Source organism: Spea bombifrons, chromosome 5 (assembly GCF_027358695.1).
Source record: "Spea bombifrons isolate aSpeBom1 chromosome 5, aSpeBom1.2.pri, whole genome shotgun sequence".
Lineage (NCBI taxonomy): Eukaryota > Metazoa > Chordata > Amphibia > Anura > Pelobatidae > Spea > Spea bombifrons.
Genome location: NC_071091.1, coordinates 69,279,031 through 69,305,569, shown reverse-complemented (window position 1 = coordinate 69,305,569; position 26,539 = coordinate 69,279,031). Strand labels below are relative to the sequence as shown.

Here is a 26,539-nt window from a genome sequence, read left to right as displayed (position 1 = left end):
AACTGTCTCCTTCATTCTTTGGCAGGTCATACATTCATTATATAAAGTATCAGTGACCCCATTTAACGCTTTTAATTAAACTTCACTAAATTCCACATATGCTATTGCAATGAATCTGTTTTTATGAAGCATATCCAGATGATAAATTGTTTAATTAAGGAAGTAATTAACTGTTCTTATAGGTACCTGGTAGATAGGGTGGTTATGAGAAATTACATTTCAAGGAGCACATGTGCTCACAAGAGGACTATTTGTCTAATTGCCAAAGCTTTTCTTTGACTGTTAGCATAAAACATAGCCATATTATTTTTTTTACAAAACACACATCAACTACAACAAATAGCAGTCTTGCATTGTTTACCTAGAATAAGAGTAGAAGGATGTTCTAGCCTTTGCTGTGCCCAACATCAAAATGCAGAGGACATGCATGAAATCACGTGTCTTGTTGGAGAACAGGGTCCTATGTCATACTAATTGCCGCACAGTATTTGGAACTCTTGTTTTATAACTCGTCACACTATTACATCTGTATTGTATATTGAATATAATGAGAAAGTATGTTCTTATGATTTTTGTTAGACACCTTCCAGTGGTAATACTAGCAAGCTGTGTTATGACGAATAGTGTACGTTGTCCAAACTTTGCCTTTCCAAGATGATTGCTAAGTTTGAACTAATATGTGTTAAAAGGGAAATGTAGTTACCATGCGAGTCATGCTGTATGTGTATAAAGAGTCCCAAAGAATTATTTAGTTGTGTTCAGTAGAAATGATCACATGCACTGAACTCAAGGGGTGTCCATATTCATCAATTGAGACTTTGTTTTGGCTGACACGCAACTTTTGGTGTACAGAGTGTCATGGAATGGGATATCCAGGTATATATTATAAGTAGTATTTTATTATTGTAATATTTATTATAGAATGTTTGTTGTGAGGGCTATACTAATATGTACCCTTGTTGTCTACTTGAAAATCTGGCATTGTACACAATGCAAATAATATAACTTACTGTATAGTCCCAAAAATGTAGCATGTAAAATAACGGCTGTACTTGGGGTGGAAGAACTACCGTATTTGCTCGATTATAAGACGAGGTTTTTTCCAGAGCAAATGCTCTGAAAAATACCCCTCGTCTTATAATCAGGGTCGTCTTATAATCAGACCTCAAATAGGTCTGATTATGAGACTAAGATCCAGATCCCCCGCAGCGATGCAGAGGACCTGGATCCTCCTGTGTTAACCCCTCCCCCCCACTTACCGGTGCTTCTGAGTCCCCGGTGCTTAGTCCGGGCTGCGTGTAGAGCTCTACGCGATACAATCGCGTAGAGCTCTACACGCTTCCCGGACTAAGCACTGGGGACCCAGATGCAGGGGACCTGGATCCTCCTGTGTTAACCCCCGACCCAACTTACCGGTGCATCTGAGTCCCCGGTGCTTAGTCCGGGCTGCGTGTAGAGCTCTACACGATATAATCGCGTAGAGCTCTACATGATACAATCGCGTAGAGCTCTACATGATACAATCGCGTAGAGCTCTACATGATACAATCGCGTAGAGCTCTACACGCTGCCCGGACTAAGCACTGGGGACTCAGAAGCACCGGTAAACTGGAGGGGGGGGCATAACACAGGAGGATGCAGGGGACCTGCATCCTCCTGTGTTATGCCCCCTCCAACTTACCGGTGCTTCTGAGTCCCCGGTGCTTAGTCCGGGCAGCGTGTAGAGCTCTACGCGATTCGCATGGAGCTCTACATGCTGCCCGGACTAAGCACCTGGGGCTCAGATGCAGGGGACCTGGACCCTCCTGTGTTATGCGCCCCCCCAACTCAGAAGCACCGGTAAGTTTGGAGGAGGGAGGGGGAGTGTTAAATGGGGGGTGTAAGGCATTTCTGGAGGCAGAGTGCTCTGTGAAATGTCTTTTAACCCCTTTAATGCCACTCTGCCTCCTGAAATGCCTTAAACCTCCCTATATGCCACTCTTCCCCATAATATGCCTTTTAACCCTCTAAGTGCCAGAGTGGCATATAGGGTTAAAAGGCATATCATGGGGCACAGTGGCTTATAGGGTTAAAAGGCATATCATGGGGCACTGTGGCATTTAGAGGGTTAAAAGGCATATCATGGGGCACAGTGGCATATAGGGGGTATAAGGCACTTCTGGGGCAGATGTGCATAACTGGGGGGCAGGTTGGAAAATAGAAGGAAATAAAACCAAAATATTTTTCTCAAGCATACCTTTTATTAAAAAAAGTGTTTAAATGAATTAACATTTACTGGTAAAACTTTTTTCCTATAGGGTTGTCTTATATTCAGGCTTTTTCTTTTTTTCCTAAATTAATATTAAGATTTGGGGGGTCGTCTTATAATCAGGGTCGTCTTATAATCGAGCAAATACGGCAATATGAAATACCACAATAATGACTTGACTAACAATCCCAGGAGCCACTATGTATATATGTTTGATACAAATGTATCTAATCCACTCCTTTGTGAATTGGGCAGAACCATCAATAATATAAAGATATAACCAACTCGCCATAACCACAAAGGATCTAAAACATCCCCCAGGATCTTCACAGCCTTTATGGTTTCAAGCGTTATAACCACCAAACACCATCTGGTCTTAGCATACCAGCGCCATTGTCAATGTGAATGGCAAGTTGGTTACATCTTGGTCACAAAAAGGTTGGATTAGATACATTTTGTATCAAATATATATATATACTGTACATATTGGCTCATTGGACTGTTCTCTCATGCTTAGTCAAGCGATTATTGCGCTATATTTTACACAATGGAAACAGCTTATAGTTAATTCTATCACCCATTATATATTGTTTAAGCTATGTGTGTTCTATGAAAGTTTAGTATCATAATTGCATGTATTTTTTTTTGTAAACACATAAATGTCAGGCACGGGCAAATAGAACCTGCAATTAAACTGTGTTTAATGTGAAATGCTTCACGTTGATAGGACTGTTGGCTTTTATAAAGTATCAGCATCTACCTGATGATGGCAGCAAAACACCAATGTTTGTTTAACAGCGAACGGCTTAATGAACAAAGAAAGCAACAGCCAGTTATTCAGGGAAAAACATCCTATTTTCACTTGGTACCCAAGATGCAATGTGTGATATGGTGGTGATTGATAAAGTCGGATGTGAATCACAATTTTTACGTCTATTTGAGCGCCAGGCTTGACGCTTGATTTTCATGCATTGGTGCAGTTTCTAGAGATATGATGGGAAAGAGAAGAAAATGACTGTAAGCAGTGTGATCATATTTTAAGAAATGCTTTAATAGGTAGCATTAATGAGATTCAGTGATTTTAAATGTAATATTTCCAAATTGCCTCGTTGCCATGCCATGTGTACATGTTGTCTGTGGCAAACAAGTTTTCCCAACCTGCTCTCTATACCAGTTAGCGGTCTTGTTCCTGTAATTATTTGAGGTGTAATGTTCACATAAATGTCTATGCTGCTTTTTTCTCTTTATGGAGTTTCTAGGATTTTGGTTTAATCTTCAGGCAATGATTGAATAAATGCCCCGTTTAAGCTGCGCAAAGAGATCATGACATAGAAGAGGAAGTAGCGTTGATAGCCACAGGTTTTCCTATCATGAACTAAGCATAATGTAGCGAAAAGTATTTTCAAACATTCAAGTCCCAGAAGCAGTGTGTAGGTAAAGAAAGAGTTAATTGGCCATTTTTACAGTGAATGCGGTATTTGCATATCTTTTTCTTCGTGGGATGCTTTCCATTTATCTCTTACTTGCTCAGATTGGAAGTTTGAAGTGTTGCAGGCTTTCCTAGCCCGCTTTGGCGTTATGTCTCTTAACTCCTGGGGGAGAACTTGCAGCTATTGGCTTTAATATCCTGATCTCTGCACCTTCCAGAGTCATGAGAATAGGAGGATATAGTGTGCAATATAGCTGTCAGATGTCCAACATTTCCTTGTCAGCGTGCCAGCGGATGTGCGAGGCTGAATGATGTAAGATGAAGGAGCTCCCACTGGTCCTTATCTACATTTTCACTTCCGTACCTATTTAACTTCCGTTTAAAATGCAATATCCCCTAGAGAGGAGCGGTCTTTAGTTTATCATCTCCCTCTCTTTCCTACACATTTCCTTACATTGATTTCTTCCATTTGTCTTTTTTATGCCTTGACTTTTTGTTGGAGGCCTGTATATAGAGATTTTTTTAAAGGCAAATAACTTGCTTATTATTGGCACACGTCAGAAAGCTTCAGATACTACCAATTTAGCCATTTAATACGAAGTACTTCTCAACTTTCAAGTTGGCCCAATGAAACTTTTATTTTAGGAGGCCCAGGTGTCTACTCTGATGCTGCTGATAGCTAATACTCTCTGTACCATGTATACATTTTGTAATATGGACAAGAACAGTACAATAATTTGTGTGTTATTAGTTAAAACAGATTGTGTTTGTTCATTAGTGTAACTAAGATTAAGATCATATCATTAAGACAAATTTATACATAAATGCTGGCAGTTTCAAAGGGTTCGCCTACTTTTTCTTGCTACTGTACATACGCACACACATGTAAATATACATACAGTACATATATGCATACAGTTGTGCTCAAATGTTTGCATAACCTGGCAAAAATTGTGAAATGTTGCCATTGATTTTGAAAATGACTGATCATGCAAAAAACAGTCTTTTATTTAAGGCTACTGATTATGACATAGTTGTTTGGCTCCCTTTTAAATCATTGTGATAACAGATATCACCCAAATGGCCCTGATCAAAAGTTTACATACCCTTAAATGTTTGGCCTTTTTACAGACACACAGGGTGACACGCACAGGTTAAATTGGAAATTAAAGGTTAATTTCATTTATAAAAAGATATCCAAAGCCTTGAAAATGTCAGTCAGTGCTGTTCACTTATTTAGAAGTGAACAATTTGGGGACCGCTTGATGCCAAGCCAAGGTCAGGTAGACCAAGAACGATTTCAGCAACAACTGCCAGAAGAATTGTTCGGGGTACAAAGAAACCCCCCACAGTTATCCTCAGGAGAAATACAGGCTGCTCTGGAAAAAGACGGCGTGGTTGTTTCAAGGAGCACAATAGGAGGATACTTAAACAAAAATAAGTTGTATAGTCGAGTTGCTAGAAAGAAGCCTTTACTGCACCAATGCCACAAACAAACCTGGTTACAATATGCCTGACAACACCTTGACACGCCTCACAGCTTCTGGCACACCAAAATAGAGCTTTATGGTCACAACCATGAACGCTATGTTTGGAGAGGGGTCAACAAGGCCTATAGCAAAAAGAATACCATACCCACTGTGAAGCATGATGGTGGTTCACTGATGTTTTGTGGGGGGTGAGCTCTAAAGGCACATGAAATTGTGTGAAAATTGATGTCAAGATGAATGCAGCATGTTATCAATAGATACTGACAGACATTTTGCATTCTTCTGCACAAAAGCTGCTTATGGGACGCTCTTCGACTTTCGCGCTCGACAATCACACCTTTTGATTCTTCAAACAATACACAAAAATACTCTGCTCTCATGGATATCAAACAATTGTAAACACAACACAGGTTCCAGCATGACTGTGCCAATGAGAACCTTTGCGATGAATAGAAACGCTGATTGCAAGCCAGGATTTTTCGCCCAACATCAGCGGCTAAACCTCACAAATGCTCTTTTCGCTGAATGTGCACAAATTCCCACAGATAGACTACAAAATCCTGTGGAAAACATGCATTCATCCCATGAGTATACCATGAGTAAAGATAGTCTAGGAACCGTGTAACCTTTGTTGTAACAAAGAAGGTGCATGTTAGTCACTCCTCTCTTCAGATAGTTCTCCAATCCAAGAACATCAGTAGTGTAGGTCCTGCAAACTGTGTACAAGTGTCTTAGCGGTGCATTTAAAATAGAGTGTTGATCATTGATTTGCCTGCTGTGTTATTGATCCTGGAGATTTGAAGCAGGAAGCACCCAATACTCAAACCGACTTCACCTGGAGAGTATGTATTGACAACATTTGATGAGTTGTTGAAGGATGATCTGTATAGGAAATTATGTACTTAAATGACAAAAAAAGACAAAAGCATGCATATGAAAATATGCTATGTATTAATTGCTTAATTGTGACAAGACCGAAATGTACTTTTCATTGTAAAACCCGAAAACTGTGCATTATTTTACTTTCATGTCTTCATTTTTGGTTATGATTGAATGATTTATTTCAATTCCAATGAATTAGGCACAGAGCCCAGTGGCATACACAGCCAAATATTTTACAGTTTGATTAGTCTGAACATATTTCTTAAATCCTACACCTAATATCATACACTAGGTGCTTGCTAACACTCTATTACCTTCTTAATGAGTAAAAAGTTTAATGCATCATTAATTAGGCTGTGGAAACAATTTTCGTTGATAATTGTCTTCCTGCTGTAGTCTACACTAGCCTCTTCCTCTCTTTCTCAGGAAATCAATGTACTTTAAACGTTTTTGCATGTAGTTTCAGACGTACTCGGTTCTGTAAATATATGAAAATGTTGATAGGTTTTTAAAATTATCCATGGATGTATAAAAGATAGCACTTTTTGCTGCCTTCCTTTAAAATGGCTAATGCTGTTTAGTGAACCTTGGGCCTGGGAACATTGAACCACATCATGATAATGCTACTTTTTTTAGCCTTTCCACTAATTACTCTAATTAATCACTGTTGCTTATCACCTTCATATGTCATACGAGCGGCAAATGCGTGCTCTGTTAGTTTTGGGTATTTAGCGGTGTCCTTTTTGTTTTTCGTGCACTTTTGTTGTACTTTATTGCAAAGCCTACATTTCTAATATTATCCAGATACAAGACAGGAAGACAAGACATGTTTAAAGAGGGAAGTCTAGTATGTTTGACTTATTGGTTGCCCAACTGACAATTCCAGATGTTTATGATTTACTTTCCTCACATTTTATGAGGATACGTACCAGTGGGACAAAACTGAGCCCACTTCTGTTGTAGAATATTGTGAAATTAAGTTTTTATTTATATGAAACGTTCCCGTTTTATTTTTAGTTAGCGACTGGGTATAATTGCTCATGTAAAGGTTTACACGAAATGTACGGCACATTAAAACTAGTCCATATAAAAACCGTTATCAAGAGGATGACCAAATCATCTTAAAAACATAAAACAACATATAGCCTTCTCAACTGTATTTGCAGTGGCAATAATTTAATACCAAGTCCCATATAGAGAAATAATTGATACACGTTGACGCTTTAAAATTACATAACACAACATGTAATCATTATATATATATATATATATATATATATATATATATATATATATATATATATATATTAATATTATAAATATTGCCTAGAGTAAAATCTGAGTTGCATGGTTGTCTCCTGCAATTTTAGTCTCCTGATGTATTCATAAAGATCTGATTATTATAACTGCTCGTGTCGAAAATCATGATGACAGGCAGCAATGCACACACTAAAAAGCTAATTATGCATATATTTTGCAACATTTTTTATTTCTAAAGGAGGACAAGCAGGAAAATGATTGTGCTAAAGCCCATAATATGCAGTTCTGTCTCTTAGCAAAGTCTGAGGAATCTATTTCCCAGCTTTCTTCGGAGCATGATCCGTGTCCACAAAAAATGACACATTCAGCTAAAATATTTATACGCTAGAAAGAAAGGCACTCAATATAAGACATTTATATTTTTCTTCTGCAGTCTGAGATTATGCTTTCCAACATATGGTGAGAATCAGCAGAGACTTTCTGGAAAGGACTTAATTAAAAAAGATTACTATATCTGCATGAGATAAGTTCTGACACGGCTCTTCTGTGCATTAGTACGCATTGCCTCATCAATATAATAGCACACATGTATCTTTATTTGCAGAGTATAATCCAAATGGCGATGTTCGGCAAAAACATCAGTAAAATGATGGCTGCTTTAAGCCTAAGTGAAATTGGGCTCATTGACAATAAGAACTCATTATCTGGATATGAATGTAGAGTAGGGCCGAGTATTGTGATGACATTTTCTAGCAAAGAGTAAAATAATTTGAATATTACAATAATCAAAATACCATTTCCAAATCGATATATATCAAGTATAGCATTTTATATCTTTCTTTATTATCCCAGTAATAGAAGATAACCTTTGAGATGCCAGAATACTTTAGACTAAGCCACTCTTGACTTTATTAGTTGCATTGTTTTTCTACTAGCTATATATTTTGGATAATGTCATCAATTGCTGTACTTGATAAACCAACACTAAAAGAATATGCATATACATGTTTTTAAAAGCAAACATTGTTGAATAAATGATTTTTAATGAGTGTAATGAAAGAAGATACCCTTATTGAGGTATTTTCCAAGGAGCAACTGGAGGACACCGCACATCAGGCCTAGGGTAAGCATCAGGCCCTATAAATAAGCAATGGGGTTTCAGTATGATGCCTATATGGTCACAGTGTGACATCCTCAAACAATGTTGTGACTTAATCATTCCTAGTCCTGTTGGAGAGAGTGTCAGTCTCTGGGTAGGGGTCCAATTCTGCTCATTCTACATTCTACATCTCCTGCTTATCTCCAAGTCTATTCTTGTCCTAAACCACCACCACCCAAAATCTATCTAATGGCTACTCAAAGCAAACTTTGCCTTTGTAGATCCCAGGCTCTACCCTTCCTCCTTTAAAGAAGTCATGGTCCAGCCATGACATTTAACTTAATATGCCTTATTCAAGAGATTACCTCTAAATTAAAAAAAACCCTCTAAATTATAATAATAATAATAATAATACTAATTGTTACAGTAATTTCGATTTATTGTGTGAACATTTAACTAGTACATTTTGCACGAGGAGGATGTTTAATAACCACTCTTTTGCAAGTAATATTTTTATAGAAAGAAAAGTGTCTGTAATTACATTGATTGTATATTTGGCTCAGGTTGGTGTGTTTGGCTTACGCACAAACCTTAGAAAACACTTTGACTGAATCAATTTGTCACCGTTTGGATCTGCCTTGAAAAATCAGCTTGGTCTATTCAATATGTGCCAAGCACTCCCCGAAGACACATAGTTGTTGCATGATTCCTCTTCAACAAGAAATTTCATCCTTGGTGGAATCGAAATAGTGAGAACTCCAGTTAGCCAATTGTGGCAGAGACTAATCACGTTCCACAGTTCCTGGAGGCATCTTCCTATTTGCTTCCCAGCAGTGGCATGACTTCAATCTGAAAAAGTAATAATAAAGGTCCTCAGTGAATTATTATCTCCCTCTCAACTTTGTAATGCCAACTTCATTTTTCATGTGTTAAGAATATATACAATGTATCCCTCCTATGTAGAATTATACTTTTCCCCTAATCAGGTAGTGGCTCACAAAACAAATATCTTGGAGCAATTAATATATATATATAGATATTATAGCAGCAGACATTAAACTCACTACATGCCAGAATTATCGATTACACATTATAAATGATTTGCCTTGATCCATATCTATATTTTGCGCTCCATATATTAGATCTTTAAAGGAGCAAAATATATCACTGTATCTGTGTAAAATGGATATGACATTTAATTTTGAACAAAAATACCTATCACCAAATTTTCTTATTTAATTTAACTTTAGTTAACAGTCCTTAATGGTAATATTACCAAAATACAGTAGTGTTAGTTATTATGTTTTAATTTAATGTTTTAGAAAGAAAATATCGAATCATCTGTAAAAGCTCCGTTTCCACAATTTGTTCTTGTACAGTAGATACAGTAATGTAGCGTACCAAAAATGTGAAATTAAAATTCCATGACAGGAGATGTTAAAAAATAATTTCTTGATATTATTTGCCATGACTGCATTCTTAGTTTGTTCATGTTCTGGATGACTTTGTATATCAGTGAAGGGCTTGGCTAATCTAAAGGTTTTGGGCAGCTACCCAAAGCTATCTTTCAGTATTGTATAACAATTCTATGGTAGCTACAAGGATATCTAGAGTAAGAATGGATTTAGCTGACATTTCAATGATGACTGGACCCTTCTATGTACCTTTTTTAAAGTTTTGCATACATTATCTTACATGGCGCGTGCTCTGTGCCAGATGGCTTTTGGGCTACTTTATTATTGGGCCACTTTGCTCCCCAGCATTTGCTCCCCAGTGTGAATGTTGCCAGCCCTCCTCTGATGTTTGTCATGGCATGGATAATTCTTAAGTTCCATGAATGCCATCATCTTGTAAGAAGATGTGAAATAGTTTTGACTAAAGCAGTAAAAAAAAGTCCTTTTTTTAAAAAAAAAGATATTGCACATAAATTTCACCACACGATATATTGCTTAATCTTCACCTGTCTCTAATTATACTGTAGATGGTAGCCCTTTAAGCCATTGTTATTTTTTTGATCCTTACTTTTTGTTTCATAGTTTGAAACACAAAGTAATTGGGTTGTTTTTTTTTACATTTTAGCTTTGAAAAAAGATCACATAGAGCAAACTTGTAGTTAGAATATGTAGTTTAATGAGATGTTCTGAAATTAGGGCTTGACATTCTCTGTATTAATTGTTTTGAGTTGATTTTTATAATTTCCTTTTACACTGCCTTCTCTTGTCCTTGTCTTAACTTTAAACGATCAGAAAAACTACTGGTTACATTTTAATATCTCATTAGTGATATACCGTATATATATTTCTGTATTATTGATCTTATAGGTAGAAATATCTAGTAAAAAGTAGTACTTGACTAGAGGGTATAAGAGGAGGGGAGTTACAATTTTCCTTAATAAAGGTCATTGTGTTTCATTTTGGTGAAAGTAAAACATTTTAGAAGCAATATAAAAACTCAATGAACTAAGAATGTTGTATGCCATTATATATTTAGTTTTCAGATATGTACCACCTGTTTTAATGTATAGAATGGATCCATTGATTAGTACATTTTACTCTCTGTTGGGCTATTTTTTTACATTTTTATTCTTATTTTATAGCTGTTGTCCTAGATAAAGAGCTAATAGTCTCTCTTTGAACAAATGGCCTTTCTTAGCAGGACAAACTACTTTAGAAGTGAACCCTTTCCTATTCATAGTTACAGACTCAGCACCTCCTCAGGCTTTAAACTGACTTAGAAGTCTCAGAAGGTGAAGTCTGATGCCTTTCTATGTAGCAACACATTTCTTGCTTATCTGCTATTTTATAGCATGTCAAAGCTGAAAATTAAGTGTGCTCTTTAAATCACCAACAGACTTATGCCCTGAAGGCACAACAAATGGTGGCCTAGATGATGATGTCCTCTCCCAGATTTTATGTGTTTAATTAAAACTAATAAGTCAGCAGATATTGAGGATATATTTTCATTTAACGGTCTTCACAATTTATTTGTAATTATGCTAATCCGAATAGGTTTAGACATTACCCCTACACTGTTATTGGGGGTATTTCTGTCACCTCTCCACCGACCTAGCAGAATGCATCATGAGAAAAAGATATTGTATAAATTGCATCTCAAAAAATGATTTTATTTTTCCTTGCCAAAAGCATCCCGAGAATTAGCGTATATGCTTTGACAGCTGGAAATAATAGACAGGTACTTTACTGTTAAAGGGGCTCTGTTTTGTAAAGTTCCAGAAGATTTTTAACGTAGGCATAATATTTCGGCATGGCAACAGTGGATCCATTTGATATACTTTTAGCAAATTGTTATCACATACATGTTGCTGTGCTTTTGCAGGAGATTGCAGAATTACATTTTGACCCATTTGGAGCTAATATAGTGCCTTATTGCCTTTTATTCACAGAAAAATACTTTTTGAAAAAAAAAATTCTTGGCTTTATAGACTGTTATACATTGTTATTAAGGTTAATAAAATAATTTTGTTGTATACTGTAGGTAAGATGAGCACAGTAAAACTAAATGTTCTAATGTTCTAAATTATCAGTAACCATATAATTGTTTGGCAAATGAAGATATTCTTTGGACATATATCTTATATATATATATATATATATATATATATATGTATGTATATATATGACTCATGGATGAATAACAACAGTTTTCCAAAAGATATTTTGGATAGGAACATTGGCAGCTGTAATGATCCTGAGGAAATAGCATGTTTACAAGTCTGTGACGCTTTTAGTGGGCCATCATACTCATAGAATAAGATGTATAGTCACATACGTATTCTAAGACCTCAGAGGCCCCAGTGTGACTCATCTTCTGTCTGAGGATATAGTGGTTCACCTATATGGCGTCACAAGCATCTAAGAACACCTGTAGGAGGATGCTAAAATTGGTATTCTTCAAGATTTTTTTTTATATATTTCTACCGCCTTCTCAATTGTAGCGAGTAATTACCACATTCTCACTGGACAGAACCCAGGACTGAATTGTGTTTTATATATTCCTTCTTTTCAGAAAGCTTGTAAATCCCGTTATAGCTGCTGCTTCAATATAAAGCTGAAACCAAAATACATTTACTTTTAGGAATTGGGGAATTGTTTTCTCATTTTCTCAGTTTCAGTAAGAAATGAAATTCAAACGCAGAAAACAGGCAGCACAAGATCATACAGTACAAGGGTATTTCAGTAATACTTTAGTAAATATACATGTATGTGTCTATATAACAATTTATATGCTATGCCAACCCTGTAGTGTTATCCAGTCCTGTGTCCGAAAGGGCAGGGAGCCCATGTAGGAATAAAAAAAAGGAATAAAAAAAATGATATATTTCTGGTGACTTTGTGTGCAAAAGAGAGGTTTTTTTAATCACATATACACACAATAGGTAGAGAAATAAAGGTGATAATGAGCAGTTAATTTAATTGTATTGCAAACTATATGAGCAAAATGTTTCCTATTAACTTGCTTCACTTCACTAATTGCCAAGTCTTTTCAAAATGGGTTTATTCAAATAATCTGTGTCCTACTAAATTGAAATAAACCAGCTTGCTAATTTGAATCCATTTTAGTAGTGAAATGAAAATGACTTTGTTAAGCAAAATACATATCTGTGGCTGGATGTACTCCAAAGGAATTGTCTTAGCTTGTTCCAAAAAAAAAAAAAGGTAAAAAAATAAAAAAGCAATAAATAAATAATAAATACAGAAAAGGTTTTATGTAACCAGTTCATACTGGGTATACAGACTATTTGAGATGTTTACCGTGTAATGTTCTGATTTATTTGATGGAAAAATGGCAATTATCCAGAGTCTCGGAAACCTTTTCTAGTTCATTTAAAAAAAAAAAAGTTATTTGTTTGTATAATTAAATATCTATTGGCACCAGACACTATAACTGAATATTATGATGATTAATAGCATATCTGAAAATATCCCCTAACATGTTAACACAATATTGTGTCCCGATTTTGATTCAAGGCATCTCGTTCTTCTATAACTAAAGCTGTTTATAAAAAAACATTGTTCTCTTTGATTTCCTGCAGATACCTAAATTAAAATCTGCTGTGGCCATTTCGACGTAGAGCCTTATCATCTATATTTGATGCAGGAGAGAGAGAAAGGTTATAAGTTGCTTGGGGGGAATTGTGCCTGTAGATGCCAGCATGTTCACATTTTATCATGTGTATTTTTCTTACAGTCACAATTAATTAAGTATATGAATCAGCGAGTGACCACAGATCTAAGGCTTTCAGTAGAGATCAAAGTACTGAAATGGTTTTAAAGGACAAGCAAAACTGGACATTAATAAATGTTTTGTGTTCTTCAAAAATCTTATCCATGTAACATATAGGTTCCTTTAGGTGGTAAAATAAGTACTTGTGAGTATATTTTTTTGCATGAATATATACTTTTATTTGTATAAAAGTACAGTTATAATTAATCAATTAGAATTATAACTATAAGGGTTAATGATCAAATAATGGATGTGGTTTTAGGGGACATGGCTTGATGTGTCATTTTCAGTGGTCAGATCAACTTAAAATATACCATCTGTTTTCATAAAGAAAGATAAACTAACTGATATGGTGAGTCAATCATGTCGAAAACTGGTGGCTTTTGTTTGGGCTTTACATGGGGAAGAGCTAGATCTGTGAGGACTAGGGCTAGCCACATCATGTGGAAGCAGGACTTGGCTTGGATACCCTTAAATGTAAGTGTAGGAGATGGAAGTGGACAGAGAGTGGACATGGCCAAAAGCTTCTATTTTGCCCAGAGAAAGCCGAAGGTGAACTGGAGTACCGGGGAAGCATGTCTTCACCCTTAGACTCCAGATACAAACTGGGGAGTTCCCAGGTACGGCTCAGTGACATCAGAGCCCCAATTAGTTCTGAACTGCCACTTGGAACTGTGTCTGGGACATCATTCCTCCTGCCTAAAACAGACCCTATAGTGTCACCACAGACTTTTACACTGTTCAACATCTTAGTATTATTTTTTTTTATTAATGTTTATGCTGGTAATTTTTGTAGTTGTGAGAATATCCTATGCTCCGGAACTGTAAGCTAAGGAACATTTCAACAAATATGTAGTACATTTCAGATCTACCCCAACATTTTAGGTGCCCAATGTGGGACATCCTTGTTGAGTATGAGATCGGAGGTGGGACTGGGGGCATGGCTAGATGCGGGTGTTTTTGTCTTTGACTATGCACTAGAAAGGACTAACCCATGACATGTTCTCTTGAACAAGAGCTCTGCATAATGCATAGGCAAGACAGTGAGATGACATTTCTCATTCTACTGAAACCCCAGTATAATCTTATTAATTCTTTAGTAGAATTGGAGAGGAGGTAATCGTCCTACCTGCAGGACAAATACATTTATTGGAACAGAATAAAATACTTTACTACCAAGTACAGTAACTTTGCAGAACTTAATTTATTTGAAATTGTGTTGCTATTTTTTCTTCTCGCTTATGGAAACAATTTTTCTCAGCTCTTTTTTACTTCCCGCTGTGTCTTATTATAGCTCTGTTAACCTACATGGGAAAGGAGTATGTACAGTAAAAACTGTTACCTCAGCCTAAATGTTTTCTGTATGATTGTACCAGATATAGCAATTTCTCGACTTGGTTATTTCATCCAAATCACTAAGTCGTGTCTGTACATGCTAATTTTGCACTACATTATTTGGGATATTTAAGCTCCTTTTGCTTTCGTAAGAACGTGCAAATACTTATTGTTATTAGACAGGCATATTTACCCTTGAGGTGGTTTCTATTGCAGTTGCGGTGATAAAGCCTATACTAGCAATGGATTGTGTTTTGTAAGTAATACAATAACATTTTACAACATATTTAAAGAGCATAATAAATTAGTACTTCTTGCTCATTGACGTCATCTAGCTATTTTACCCACAAGGCAAATTACTTTAATATAATAACCATAATAAAAAAATAAAATAGTATGGCCATTATTTTCCAAGTGAAAAGCCAACCTTAGGTGGGTGTTGGATGCTGCGAACATGGCAATAACTAAACGATAGTGCTATTGTCTAATGTTGTTATAAGATACATTTATCACCCACATTCATATTTTCGTCCATATGCCTGTCCATCATGTGATAATTATATCCAGTAGAAAGGCAGAAACCAAAGTGCCGGAGAACAGTCTGTACTAGACATACATTTGTTGTTCCTAGTTTTAAAAGAATAAGAACTTTCTTAAAACATGCGCCCCACAATGTTACATCTCGTCAACAATAGGCTACATTAAAAGAAGCATACATTTTTTTTATTTGAAACAGTCTAAAGCCAAGAAACCTCATAGGATAAGATTTTAGGCATTTATTCCTAGCCCTGAACACAAAAAACGCGCAAAGAAGATATTCTTTAGTGGACCAACATACAAGATGTAAAGGCACTGAAGCTTTAAAAACCAAAGTTCACAAAGCTGCACTCCTTAACGCCTGTCTATGAAACTAGGGATGGTGGAAACTAGGGATGGTGGAAACTAGGGATGCATGTTGGGATCTATGGTATTTTTTGCTTCAGTCTTTATTCATTAAATATGGAGTTTGCTGGAGAGATGTGGATTTAAGTCGTGCATATCATTATACATTATGAAGGGCCATTATGAAAGGCACATTTTTCCTGCAGCAAGGGCTAAGCAAGCCCTGCTCAATTCATAGTTAAATCACAGAGATTCCTGAAAGCCACCCTACTGATGACACAGAGAGAGCTGAGGTCTTCTCCTGCAGGAGAAAATGTGCAAGGGATATCCCCTAGTGAATTGGGCAAAGCCATAACCCTCCTAAAAACATCCCTGTCAACTCCTGCTTTAGTGAATAAACCCCAAAGCCTCAATGTTGCATTTTAAAGACAATATCTGAAATAATCTAAAACATTATCATCCTAATTGAGCTAATTTAATTGGTAGTAACAAGTTGTAAATGTGTTTGCACTAATAGAAAAAACAACTAATATAATTTCCATCCACTTTGTTGATTTTTTTGCCTTGATTGTAAAAAAAAGTTTTGGTGTCTGTATTTTTTTATGATGGCGCCAACAACAATTACTCCCAGTGGTTGGCAACCCTAGTGCAGAGACATGTTCTGAGCATTATTCAGCTTCAGCAATCTTATTGCCTTTTAAATGTTTAAATAACAGAGAGAGAGAGAATGCATCCATCTACCCTGGATGTCCATTGCCTTATATTACACTAATATCCGCGTTCTGTATAGATTGAGAGGTTGTCTCCATTTCTCTTCTAAAACCTTCTTCTAAAGACATTGTAAATATTTACTACATATTTAGATCATGACATTAAATGCTACGGCTGCTATGGATTCTGGGTAGTTTAAAAAGGTAAATGAAAATGTTATGGAAAAAAGGCTATGGTCCTGTTCACAAACACTATAAATTAAATTGTTCTGTTTTTTTTTCATTTATTTTTTCTTATTATTTCACTTCATTGTTGAGGACAGATGTTGCAGACTTTTATTAAAAAGCCATTGTTATTTGTCTTCTTAATTTTTTAATTGGAATATACCTTCACTAATGTTATCAACATTTCAATGTACTTTTTTTTTCCCCCCCTGGCAAATTATATTATCGACAGCAAATCATAAACGCATGTGTCCTTCTTCATCCCTCACAGCAATCCATGGGATTTAATGAGGCAAAGATTTTTACATTTTGTTTTTAATTTGATTTTGCATTTTTATGAGGCAGACTCCGTGGTAAATCACATTAAAAATGTTTATGGTTGCATTAACTTTCTTGCTTACATACAGAGCTTACAGTTAATAAATGACTCTGATTTCCATAAAATATTCAGAGCAGACCATTATTACAATGATTTTTTTTTCCCTTTTATCCGTACTGCTAAACTTCAATCAGTTTTGGATTTGCGGTGCACTTAATGTCATCATTTGTACTGCAATATTCTTTTTCTGCAGAGAAGGTATTAATTGAGGTGCTTAATTATTTCAAATATATTGATTTTGTATTAGTTATTTAAATTCGTATATCAATATGTTCTTTAATTGACATATGTAATTAACTTATTTAGCGGTGTTTACAGATTTCTATGGTACTGCACTAAAATAATGTAATCTTGAGTGGTTTTCTGTTTATAGCTATTTTTTTAATCTAACATTAGTGAAAGGTCCATGAATTGGCACACAGCTTTGCTTCTTTTATTGACGTGGACTGGAATCCATTGTTGAATTGCTATGAGCCAGTTTGATATGAATTTGTGCTTATTTTTCTCAGCTAACCTTGCAATACTGAGTTAGTTACAGAAATATTTTATTAGACATAATAAGGGCAGGACTTAAAACCTAAATACAAGTTTTAGGTAGCCCTCAAACTTATCTATAGCGGCATTTCCCATGTGGTAACTGATTACCGGGGCATTGATGTATGTGTAGGGGCGTGGTATTAAGGTCTGCCCATTCTTTAGCTCCACCCACACACTCATGTCTAGCCTTTTCTTATTGGCCTGGATCCACCCACTGAGGAGCTTCCAGGTACAATTGTATTGTAAATGTATAGATGCACATGTCTCCGAGTCCAACAAATAGTATGTTTAGTCTAATAAGGATTTTTTCCCCATTTAAAATAAAAATTGCAGCAAAAGATAATAGGATATTTCCTTCCCAACTACTGGACAAGTATTTAAGTTATTTCTAATTAAGACCAAGACAACTCTTGCTTGTCATACTAAATTCTAATTACATAGTACCTTTGTTAAGTCTGGCAAATCTTAATATACTGAATTACCAAAATCCAGAGATTTTTTTTTAGAGAATCTAGTTTGTTAATAGAAATTCACATATCCTATGTAACAAATGAATGACAAAATCATTAGTTTAGCAGATGATTTATTGAGTTTCACATTTTTATATATATCTGAATATAAATATTTGAAATAAACTATATTTGAATGGCATTTGAAGTAATTGTTACTGATGTTTTTGATAAGTGTTGAAATCTGCAAGAAGTGTGATTTATAGAGTTGAAGTACCCACTACTTCCACCATATGTTGTATAGTTGTTAGTGATAAATTGTCCTGTCATTGGGTGTGAACCATATTTGCATACATATGTGTTGAAAACAGGGAAATAATTAAAGTAGTCTAGTCAAAGCGTGTATATTAATTTTTTATTCACAAATGGCTTGTGTCTTGTCAGACGTTGGATTCTCCTTCAGTTCAGCAATCTCAGTCTCTCCAGCCCCATCCATCTGTTGTAGTTAATAACACTTCTGAATCTCGGCTTCCTACTGAGACACCCGTTGCTTACCTTTATGGTTTTGAATTTACAGTACATACATAATTAACCATTGGTCATCTTGGTAATGAACTGAAAAGGCAAGAAGGAAGAACGTACAAGATGTAAAAATGTATTTTTATTTATTGGACAAATGAAATAACTTAATCTCAAAGTTACATTTCCGTTGAGACAGTGATAGACATAATGAGTGCATTTTAGGTGGCCACCAAGCCCAAGCTGGTTGTCGGGTACAGCATCCTGTAAAAGCATAGTCTGCGGCTGTACTCCTGTGCTTTATTGTCTGCTGGCCAGGGCCACTTACATTTGTAGTGTCTGACTACAACAACAACAACAAGTATTTATATAGCGCTTTTCTCCCAGTGGGACTCAAAGCACTTTACAGGTATATGCATACGAGAAAGAGTGAATTATCTGAAGGATTGGGAGAAAAGATGGGTTTTAAGTCTTTTTTTAAAAGTCTCTAAAGATGGAGCCTCTCTGATTGAAAGTGGTAGAGAGTTCCATAATGTGGGAGCAGCATGGCAGAATGCGTTGGAGCCTGATTTTGTGCGCACTTTGGGTAATGAGAGAAGAGACATATGTGTGGATCGGAGGGGGCGAGCAGGGATGTAGGGTGTTAATAGCTCTTTCAGGTAACAGGGTCCCTGGTCCTTTAGGGCTTTAAATGACAACACGCCTATCTTAAAGTGAATTCTCCATTTGATAGGAAGCCAATGGAGAGACCGTAAAATAGGTGTAATATGGCAAGAGCGGGGTTGATTTGTTAATAGTCTGGCTGCTGCGTTCTGAGCCAACTGCAGTTTATGAAGTTCTTTTCCTGGAAGGCCTACATACAGTGCATTGCAATAATCCAGACGAGATGTCACAAATGCATGGATTAGGGTGGCAGTATCCTCTGGTGGGATTAGGTGCTTTATCCTGGCTATATTCCTCAAATGGAAGAAGGCAGATTTTGTTGCAGCAGAGATTTGACGTTTAAGTGACAAACCATTGTCAAGGAGTACTCCGAGATTTCGCACTTCACTTGACCTGAGTAGCTCTGAACCCCCGAATTCAATGCCAGTTGTGTTAGTATTTCCTAGGATCGGCCGAGTTATCTTTTGTCCTCGGATCAACAGGACTTCTGTTTTATCATCCATTCTAAGAGATCTAGACTAGTACTACTTTTATAGTGTATTTCCTTCCTTGATGTTGACCTGTTATCCACAAATTTGTAGATGACAGTTCAACTCTAAATCGTACTTAGAATATTAAACATCGGTTTGCCAACCTACTTTAGATATCTAAATTTTAGCTTTTCTTTTGGCAACCTCCTTTTTTGTGATTGGCTGCTAATTTGTTATTATAATTCTAATGTTTCCTAAACTGTGCTGAAAAGTGAAAGTAAAAGGAGCTGTAAACAAGCGTCTACCACCTTACAAAAAAACACAAAATATTTTTAGAAACTTATGTAAAATATTAAATAATATTCAAACAGCATATAGACAGTTAATTTGAGTTTTGACTGTTGTGTCGCTTTAACCTTAAATTCATAAAATGTATCTTCATTTTTACATTATATAAGGGATTTTTTTGTCCATTGAATAGATAATTGGGGGGTATTTAGTAGATTTAGTGATTTAGTAGAATGCATATAAGCCCATGATATGCCATGAATTTTTCATTGCTTCTTTTAAACACCAGATCATACCCCAGATTTACAAAGTAGTACTTTGTTTTTTTGTGTGCTAAATTGCTAGTTTAAAAGATAGTAGTCGTGTAGTTATTTTGTTCTACCACAAAGGGACAGAATTGAGCTGTATTTCAATGAAATGGTTTATTCCGTTATAATTCTTTTGCAGATGATGGCATTTTTAAAGCTTCTGAAGACAGATCAGAAATGTGGGGGGCATCAGAAGTTCAGGAAGATGAAAACACTAAAGTGGAGGTTCCGGTTGATCAGGTAATTTGCCTTACAGCTTTTAAGCCATCAAATGGAAATGAGAAAAAGCAAAATAATACAAATTGTTAGGCTGCTCAACACTAGCAGCTGAGACTGGAAAGCTATAAAGGACTCATTTTAAACCTCATATTCCAGCAGCTAATTAAAGTTGCAATGGAGATAACTGCTTTTAATTTGAAGCATTTAGAGCCTTTTAGGTTGTTTTTTAGAGTGCAATAAATTAGAAGAAAAATTAAGGAATATTTGCATTTTCTATCTTTATATCTATGTCTGAATATGTATCATCTATCTACCCCCCAAGTGCCCTGGTTTGTGCAAGTCATGATTTTGTGGCACACAGAGCTGTTCCACTTTTGTGGTCAGTGGGGCTCATGGACCATTTAGAGTCCGCAATCAGTGGATCTCCCTGGATGACTCACTGAGCTCCAAAATTGATCGATGACTGTCCTTTTGCAGTAGAGATCATAATCTCAGCTCCCATATGCCCACTATGATGTCATATCATTATTCTTTACACACAAGATGGTTCTGTAGGTGGATGGTCCTGCCCAACCTATAATCATACTCCTAACACAGGCGTCCTGCTTTGGACTCCTAAAATGTTGGGGGTATGTATCTAACCATTTACTGTGCTGCAGCACACAAAGTACATACTCTGTATAGGCTTACGTGTATGAGAGGGCAGGCCGTGTTCAGCCAGGTAGGCAAGTCCAGCCAGATGCCGTAATCATAAAGCAACTCAAACGCCATTTGGCAGAAAAAAACTTAGTGTCTACTATCCACAAGCCTGGGAACTTTGACCTTAAGTATTATATTATATTAGTGTTGTGCATTTGCAGTGAGATTTTTTTTCTCCCTTCTTAACAAAAGTGTTTGATCCCCTCCTGGTTTTGTACATTTGCTCACTGACATGACAAGATCAGTCTATAATTTTATATGTAATGGTAGGTTTATTTGAACAGTGAGGGACAGAATAACAACACAAAAATCCAGAATAACGCATTTCAAATAATTTATAAATTGATTTGCATTTTACTCTGTGAAATAAGTATTTGACTCCTTTGCAAAACATGACTAAGTACTTGGTGCCAAAACCCTTGTTGGCAATCATAGAGGTCAGATGTTTCTTGTAGTTGGCCACCAGGTTTGCACACATATCAGGAGGGATTTTGTCCCGCTCCTCTTTGCAGATCCTCTCGAAGTCATTAAGGTTTTGATGCTGATGTTTGGCAACTCGGACCTTCAGCTCCCTCCACAGATTTTCTATGGGATTAAGGTCTGGAGACTGGCTAAGCCACTCCTTTGTTGCCTTGACCGTGTGTTTTGGGTCATTGTCATGCTGGAATACCCATCCATGAACCATTTTCAATGGCCTGCCTGAGGGAAGGAGGTTCTCTCCCAAGATTTGGTGGTATATGGCCCCATCCATTGATGCTGTGAAGTTGTCCTGTCCCCTTAGCAGAAAAACACCCCCAAAGCATAATGTTTCCACCTCTATGTTTGATGGTGGGGATGGTGTTCTAGGGGTCATAGGCAGCAGTAAAATTTATTTGAAATGCGTTATTCTGGATTTTTTCTCTCACTGTTCAAATAAACCTACCATTAAAATTGTAGACTGATCATGTCTTTGTCAGTGGGCAAACATACCAAATCAGCAGGGGATCAAATATTATTTTCCTTCACTGTAGATAGATAAATAGATAGATGTGGGATAGGGAAGGTATGCATTTATAAGGGATTATACAGTATTTGTGAGATGATATATGGTAAGGGCAATATGAGTAGGAGGGGGTTGAGATATGATTGGGAGAAGGAAGGAGTATTGAGGCAAATGGATGAGACATTATTGAAACGAAATAACAGAAGAGATAGAAAAGAAGGATTGGGTTTGTTAAAAACAAACTATTTATCAAGTACTTAAAGCAGATATTTCTCTGTATTTCTCTCTCTCGTCTATGTTTTCATTTGTTGCCAGAAAAAAAGTCTGTAGTCAAACTCACAATTCATTTTTAAGTATAAGAGTGAAACACATTTTTAAAGGCACAATTTAAGTTACCTCTTGAAAGCTTGCGTTCGCTAAAACCTTCATTACAAAATAACATTGTAATGAAAATATATAATACATAATTAGATAGATACAAAATGGTCAAGTATGTGAAGGTTAGTTTATAAATGTGAATATTGCTGAAAACTGGTAGAAACATAATTAGAACCTGATATATATATAAATATATATATATATATATATATATATATATATATATATATATATATATATATACCTAGCCAGGGCATCAGTTAGGAAGTCCAAGTAATAACAATTAGAATATTATTTATTTTTGTTGGTTTAATTTGTGTAGATAAAAGTTTGGAAAACATATAGTGACCATAACAGGGATTATTATGGTAATCTACTGTTGTAGAGAAGTCCAATGTCTCACTTATACATATGAAAGAGAAGAAATTGTCACCTCAGAAAGTGACAATTCTAATAGAGAAGACAATTATGTATCACCTGGTGTATGTGCAGGTGACAGTTTTCATTAACAATGTAATGAGACTGGAGACATGTGGAGCATTCTGCACCCTGCTGTCTTTCTATCTATGGATTATTCATCTACCAATTTCTACAGCAGATCTCCCATTTTGTAAGCCTTACATGCCTAAAACAGTTGTAATTTTGTAACTACAGTTCAGGATGTCCTTCAGAAATGGTGTTGTAGATTGTGCTGTTTTTTTTAGATTGGATATAGTGTACTTTAAATTGTTGCCATACCAGGAACTGCTTTTTTGTGTTTAAACCTTGACATATAAACAAAGGGGAAAAAAATCTATTTTTATTAGTTAAGTCTATCTTTTCTTCCTTCAAATTATCAATCTTGATTTGTTATTGAATACCTGTTACTGGTTTCCACAGAGAGTGGCAGAGACTGTGGAGGAAGAAGAGAAGGCCAATATAGACAATGCTGATGAAGATGCTAATGAAGACGAAGCAGTGGCAGAAGCAGAAGAGGAAGACACACAAAACAACATCATTCATGAGGATGCCAATGAAGATGAAGCTGAAGTAGCAGAAGAAACAGAAGACGCAGAGGGCCATAGCATGGTAGGTCCAAAGATCTTGAAGATAAACAGTGGTTTAATAGATGTGGTCTTGATGAAGACACTCAACAATAACTCATCTCTTATTTTCAATAACTGCACACAGCAGTGATAGAGTTGGTCAGATGAATAGTGATAGCTTTTTGAAAGCAAACAACATAGTTTGGCATTTTTGACACAGATGGGTATATTTATTCAGTTCTTTAAAGTCAACCCTCTTATTCATCACCCATATTGGTTGTCAGCACACAGTGTGATTGTTGTATTCCCAACATTATGTTGTAACTAGCAGATTTACTAATAACCAAATACTGCTTCAGTACTACCACACAGATCTGACAATTAGCAGTAGCGAATTTGGCTGTAATTGGTGGCTAATTTGCCTTCTGAGCTGACTTAGGTGCCCCTTTTTGCTCATCCTTGTTCAATTGATGTAAGAAGGGTTTTTGGCAGGGAATGTGTCAGCAATATACTGTGGTTGTGGTTGTAAAGAAAAAAACATCTAAGCTGAACCTATAGTTCTGAGTGACATTGAAGAGGGGTATTCAGGTACCATGTATGCCAGTGAATGGAGTCCAGTAAAGTCTCAGCTATAAGAACCTTCTCTTTTTCCACTGACAGATCTGTTAATACCTGACAAGTCACAGGGCTGAGACAATAGTTTTACCATGTCAGGAAGCAGGGGAGCCTCAGCTAGATCTGAGAAAGACATCTTGTCAGATACATTGACTGATCATGTTAGCAACTGAACTGACAGATGGCTTAACTCCCACTTATGCTTCATGTATTGCGTTTCTCGATGTGAGCGCCAGGAACATGGATTACACGCTGTTTACCATACTAAACCATGTATATCTCCAAGACTAACATACATAACAATTGATTTGTGAGCAGAATGTTACCATACCTGGTAAATTTATATGACTGAATGCAGTAAACCTTTTGCACTTCCCTAAGGCCAGCTCAGTCGCCATACTTGCATGAAACGGCATTAACGTCCACATATTCTTTTTCACGTATCAGTGATGCAAACTGTTTTTGTCTCACTCATACCCTCTAATCAACTTCATTCCCCAGTGGTGCTTGGCAAAGGAACCATTTCTCATTCACTAAGCTTTAATGTAAATATGTTTGTGCCACAAACTTTTGGTATGTATATAGGGGACACAATTAAGTTGCTTTTCATAGACGTATATCCTTGGACTATTACTGAATGCCATTTTAGGGACAAGCTTCTCAACCTGTGCTGAACAATATAACAAATACTAGCCACTATTCTTTCTTATTCCTGCTTCTAAAATGAACTCCAGCAGGACTCCATTTCCTATTTTTACTAATAAATCTATAATGCACTTATTGCTAATTTCATTATCCATGCCTTGCGTAATATCTTACTGAAGTACAGTGTACATTGCATGGTAACATATAAATAAAAAAATTAACATTCAGCAGTAATAAGGCCAAAATTGAATTTGCCTTTGCATTACTCAGAATCCGTTAGTAACGTCTTAATCGCTCTCTGATGTGGCCTTGGAGAGTAACCATAATATTAACATATAATCATTTTGGTGTGAATACTTACACAATTACCAGAGAGACTGATAGTTTTAAAGTATGTCAGTATACTAATTATGCATTCATTATTTAGTTTACGACATTACATGATATGACGTACGTTTTTTTTTTACTCATTTCACAATTTAATGGAATTTCAACCATAACATTTAAGCATACTGTAGAAGGACATGGGGAACATGGAGACTACAACTTGAATTTATTTTGTTATATGTTTTGTGAATGTGGTGCAGTTACTGCTGTGGTACTTTTATTTAAGTGGACATTCATCCACCAGAGAACTTAGTTTCTTATGCAACTGAGGTTAAAAATGTTAAAAATGCTATATATCATATATCATATATCCCTTTATAGATTTCAAAATATTATATAATAAAGTGTTATAGCTGATATCACATTTTTCAAACTTTTTATACAGAACTAATGCTTATATGTTTAAAAAATGCAACATTCAAATCACGGTTACTTATTTAATGCATTTGTTACCGCTAATTATATACCAACTTCTTTATAGTATTGTCTCTTCCTAAATGGTGAATTTTGGTCAGGAAAAAATAACTAACAGATGTACAAAAAATGAAATAAAATCAATAACATGTTATTGTGTTTTCCTTTAACAGGCAGAATATTCACTTCCTAGGCCAACTTCATCAAGACTTTTGGAAAAAGTATCAACTCCCAGTGAAGCAGAAAAAAATGAAACTAATGGCGTAGCCTAGAAAAATGGAGATGATAGGGTCTGCTGAACAATGCTACCTTGATACTTGAATCGGCACATTTATTTTTGTGATGTCACTATACTGGTAGTTTATTATTGGGTATATGTGTATATGTATATAAATGAACATACACATACAGATATATATCTATTAATATCCTGCATAAGCATAGGTATATATTTCTCACTAAATGCTCTTCTTTTTCTTGATATATATATATATATATATATATATATATATATATATATATATATATCTTCATACATTTCCATAATATAAATATACATATATACTTATATATCGGACATTACTACATACATACTGTTGGAACAGTGCACTGTTTCTAAAAGCAAAAAAAAATGTAAAGGTTATTTTTTAAATATTGTGGAAAAAACATACAATAAAAACAAGATTGTTTTTCTGTTTAGGTATTTATTAGGTGCTTTTTATATTGTTATATTTTTTATAATGGTAATTTGGAGACTT

General features: G+C 35.8%; 1 protein-coding gene across 1 annotated transcript in view; it reads left to right on the top strand.

Moving 5' to 3' along the window:
- DCDC2 (doublecortin domain containing 2) overlaps positions 1 to 26,188 on the top strand; it is a 62,779-nt gene extending 36,591 nt beyond the window's left edge. Inside the window, exons 8-10 of the mRNA XM_053468126.1 lie at positions 20,557 to 20,657; positions 23,575 to 23,763; positions 25,955 to 26,188. Coding sequence (XP_053324101.1) covers positions 20,557 to 20,657; positions 23,575 to 23,763; positions 25,955 to 26,053 — 389 coding nt within the window. The 3' untranslated portion in view covers positions 26,054 to 26,188. The remainder of the gene's footprint in view (positions 1 to 20,556; positions 20,658 to 23,574; positions 23,764 to 25,954) is intronic.
- The last annotated feature ends 351 nt before the right edge of the window (positions 26,189 to 26,539 follow it).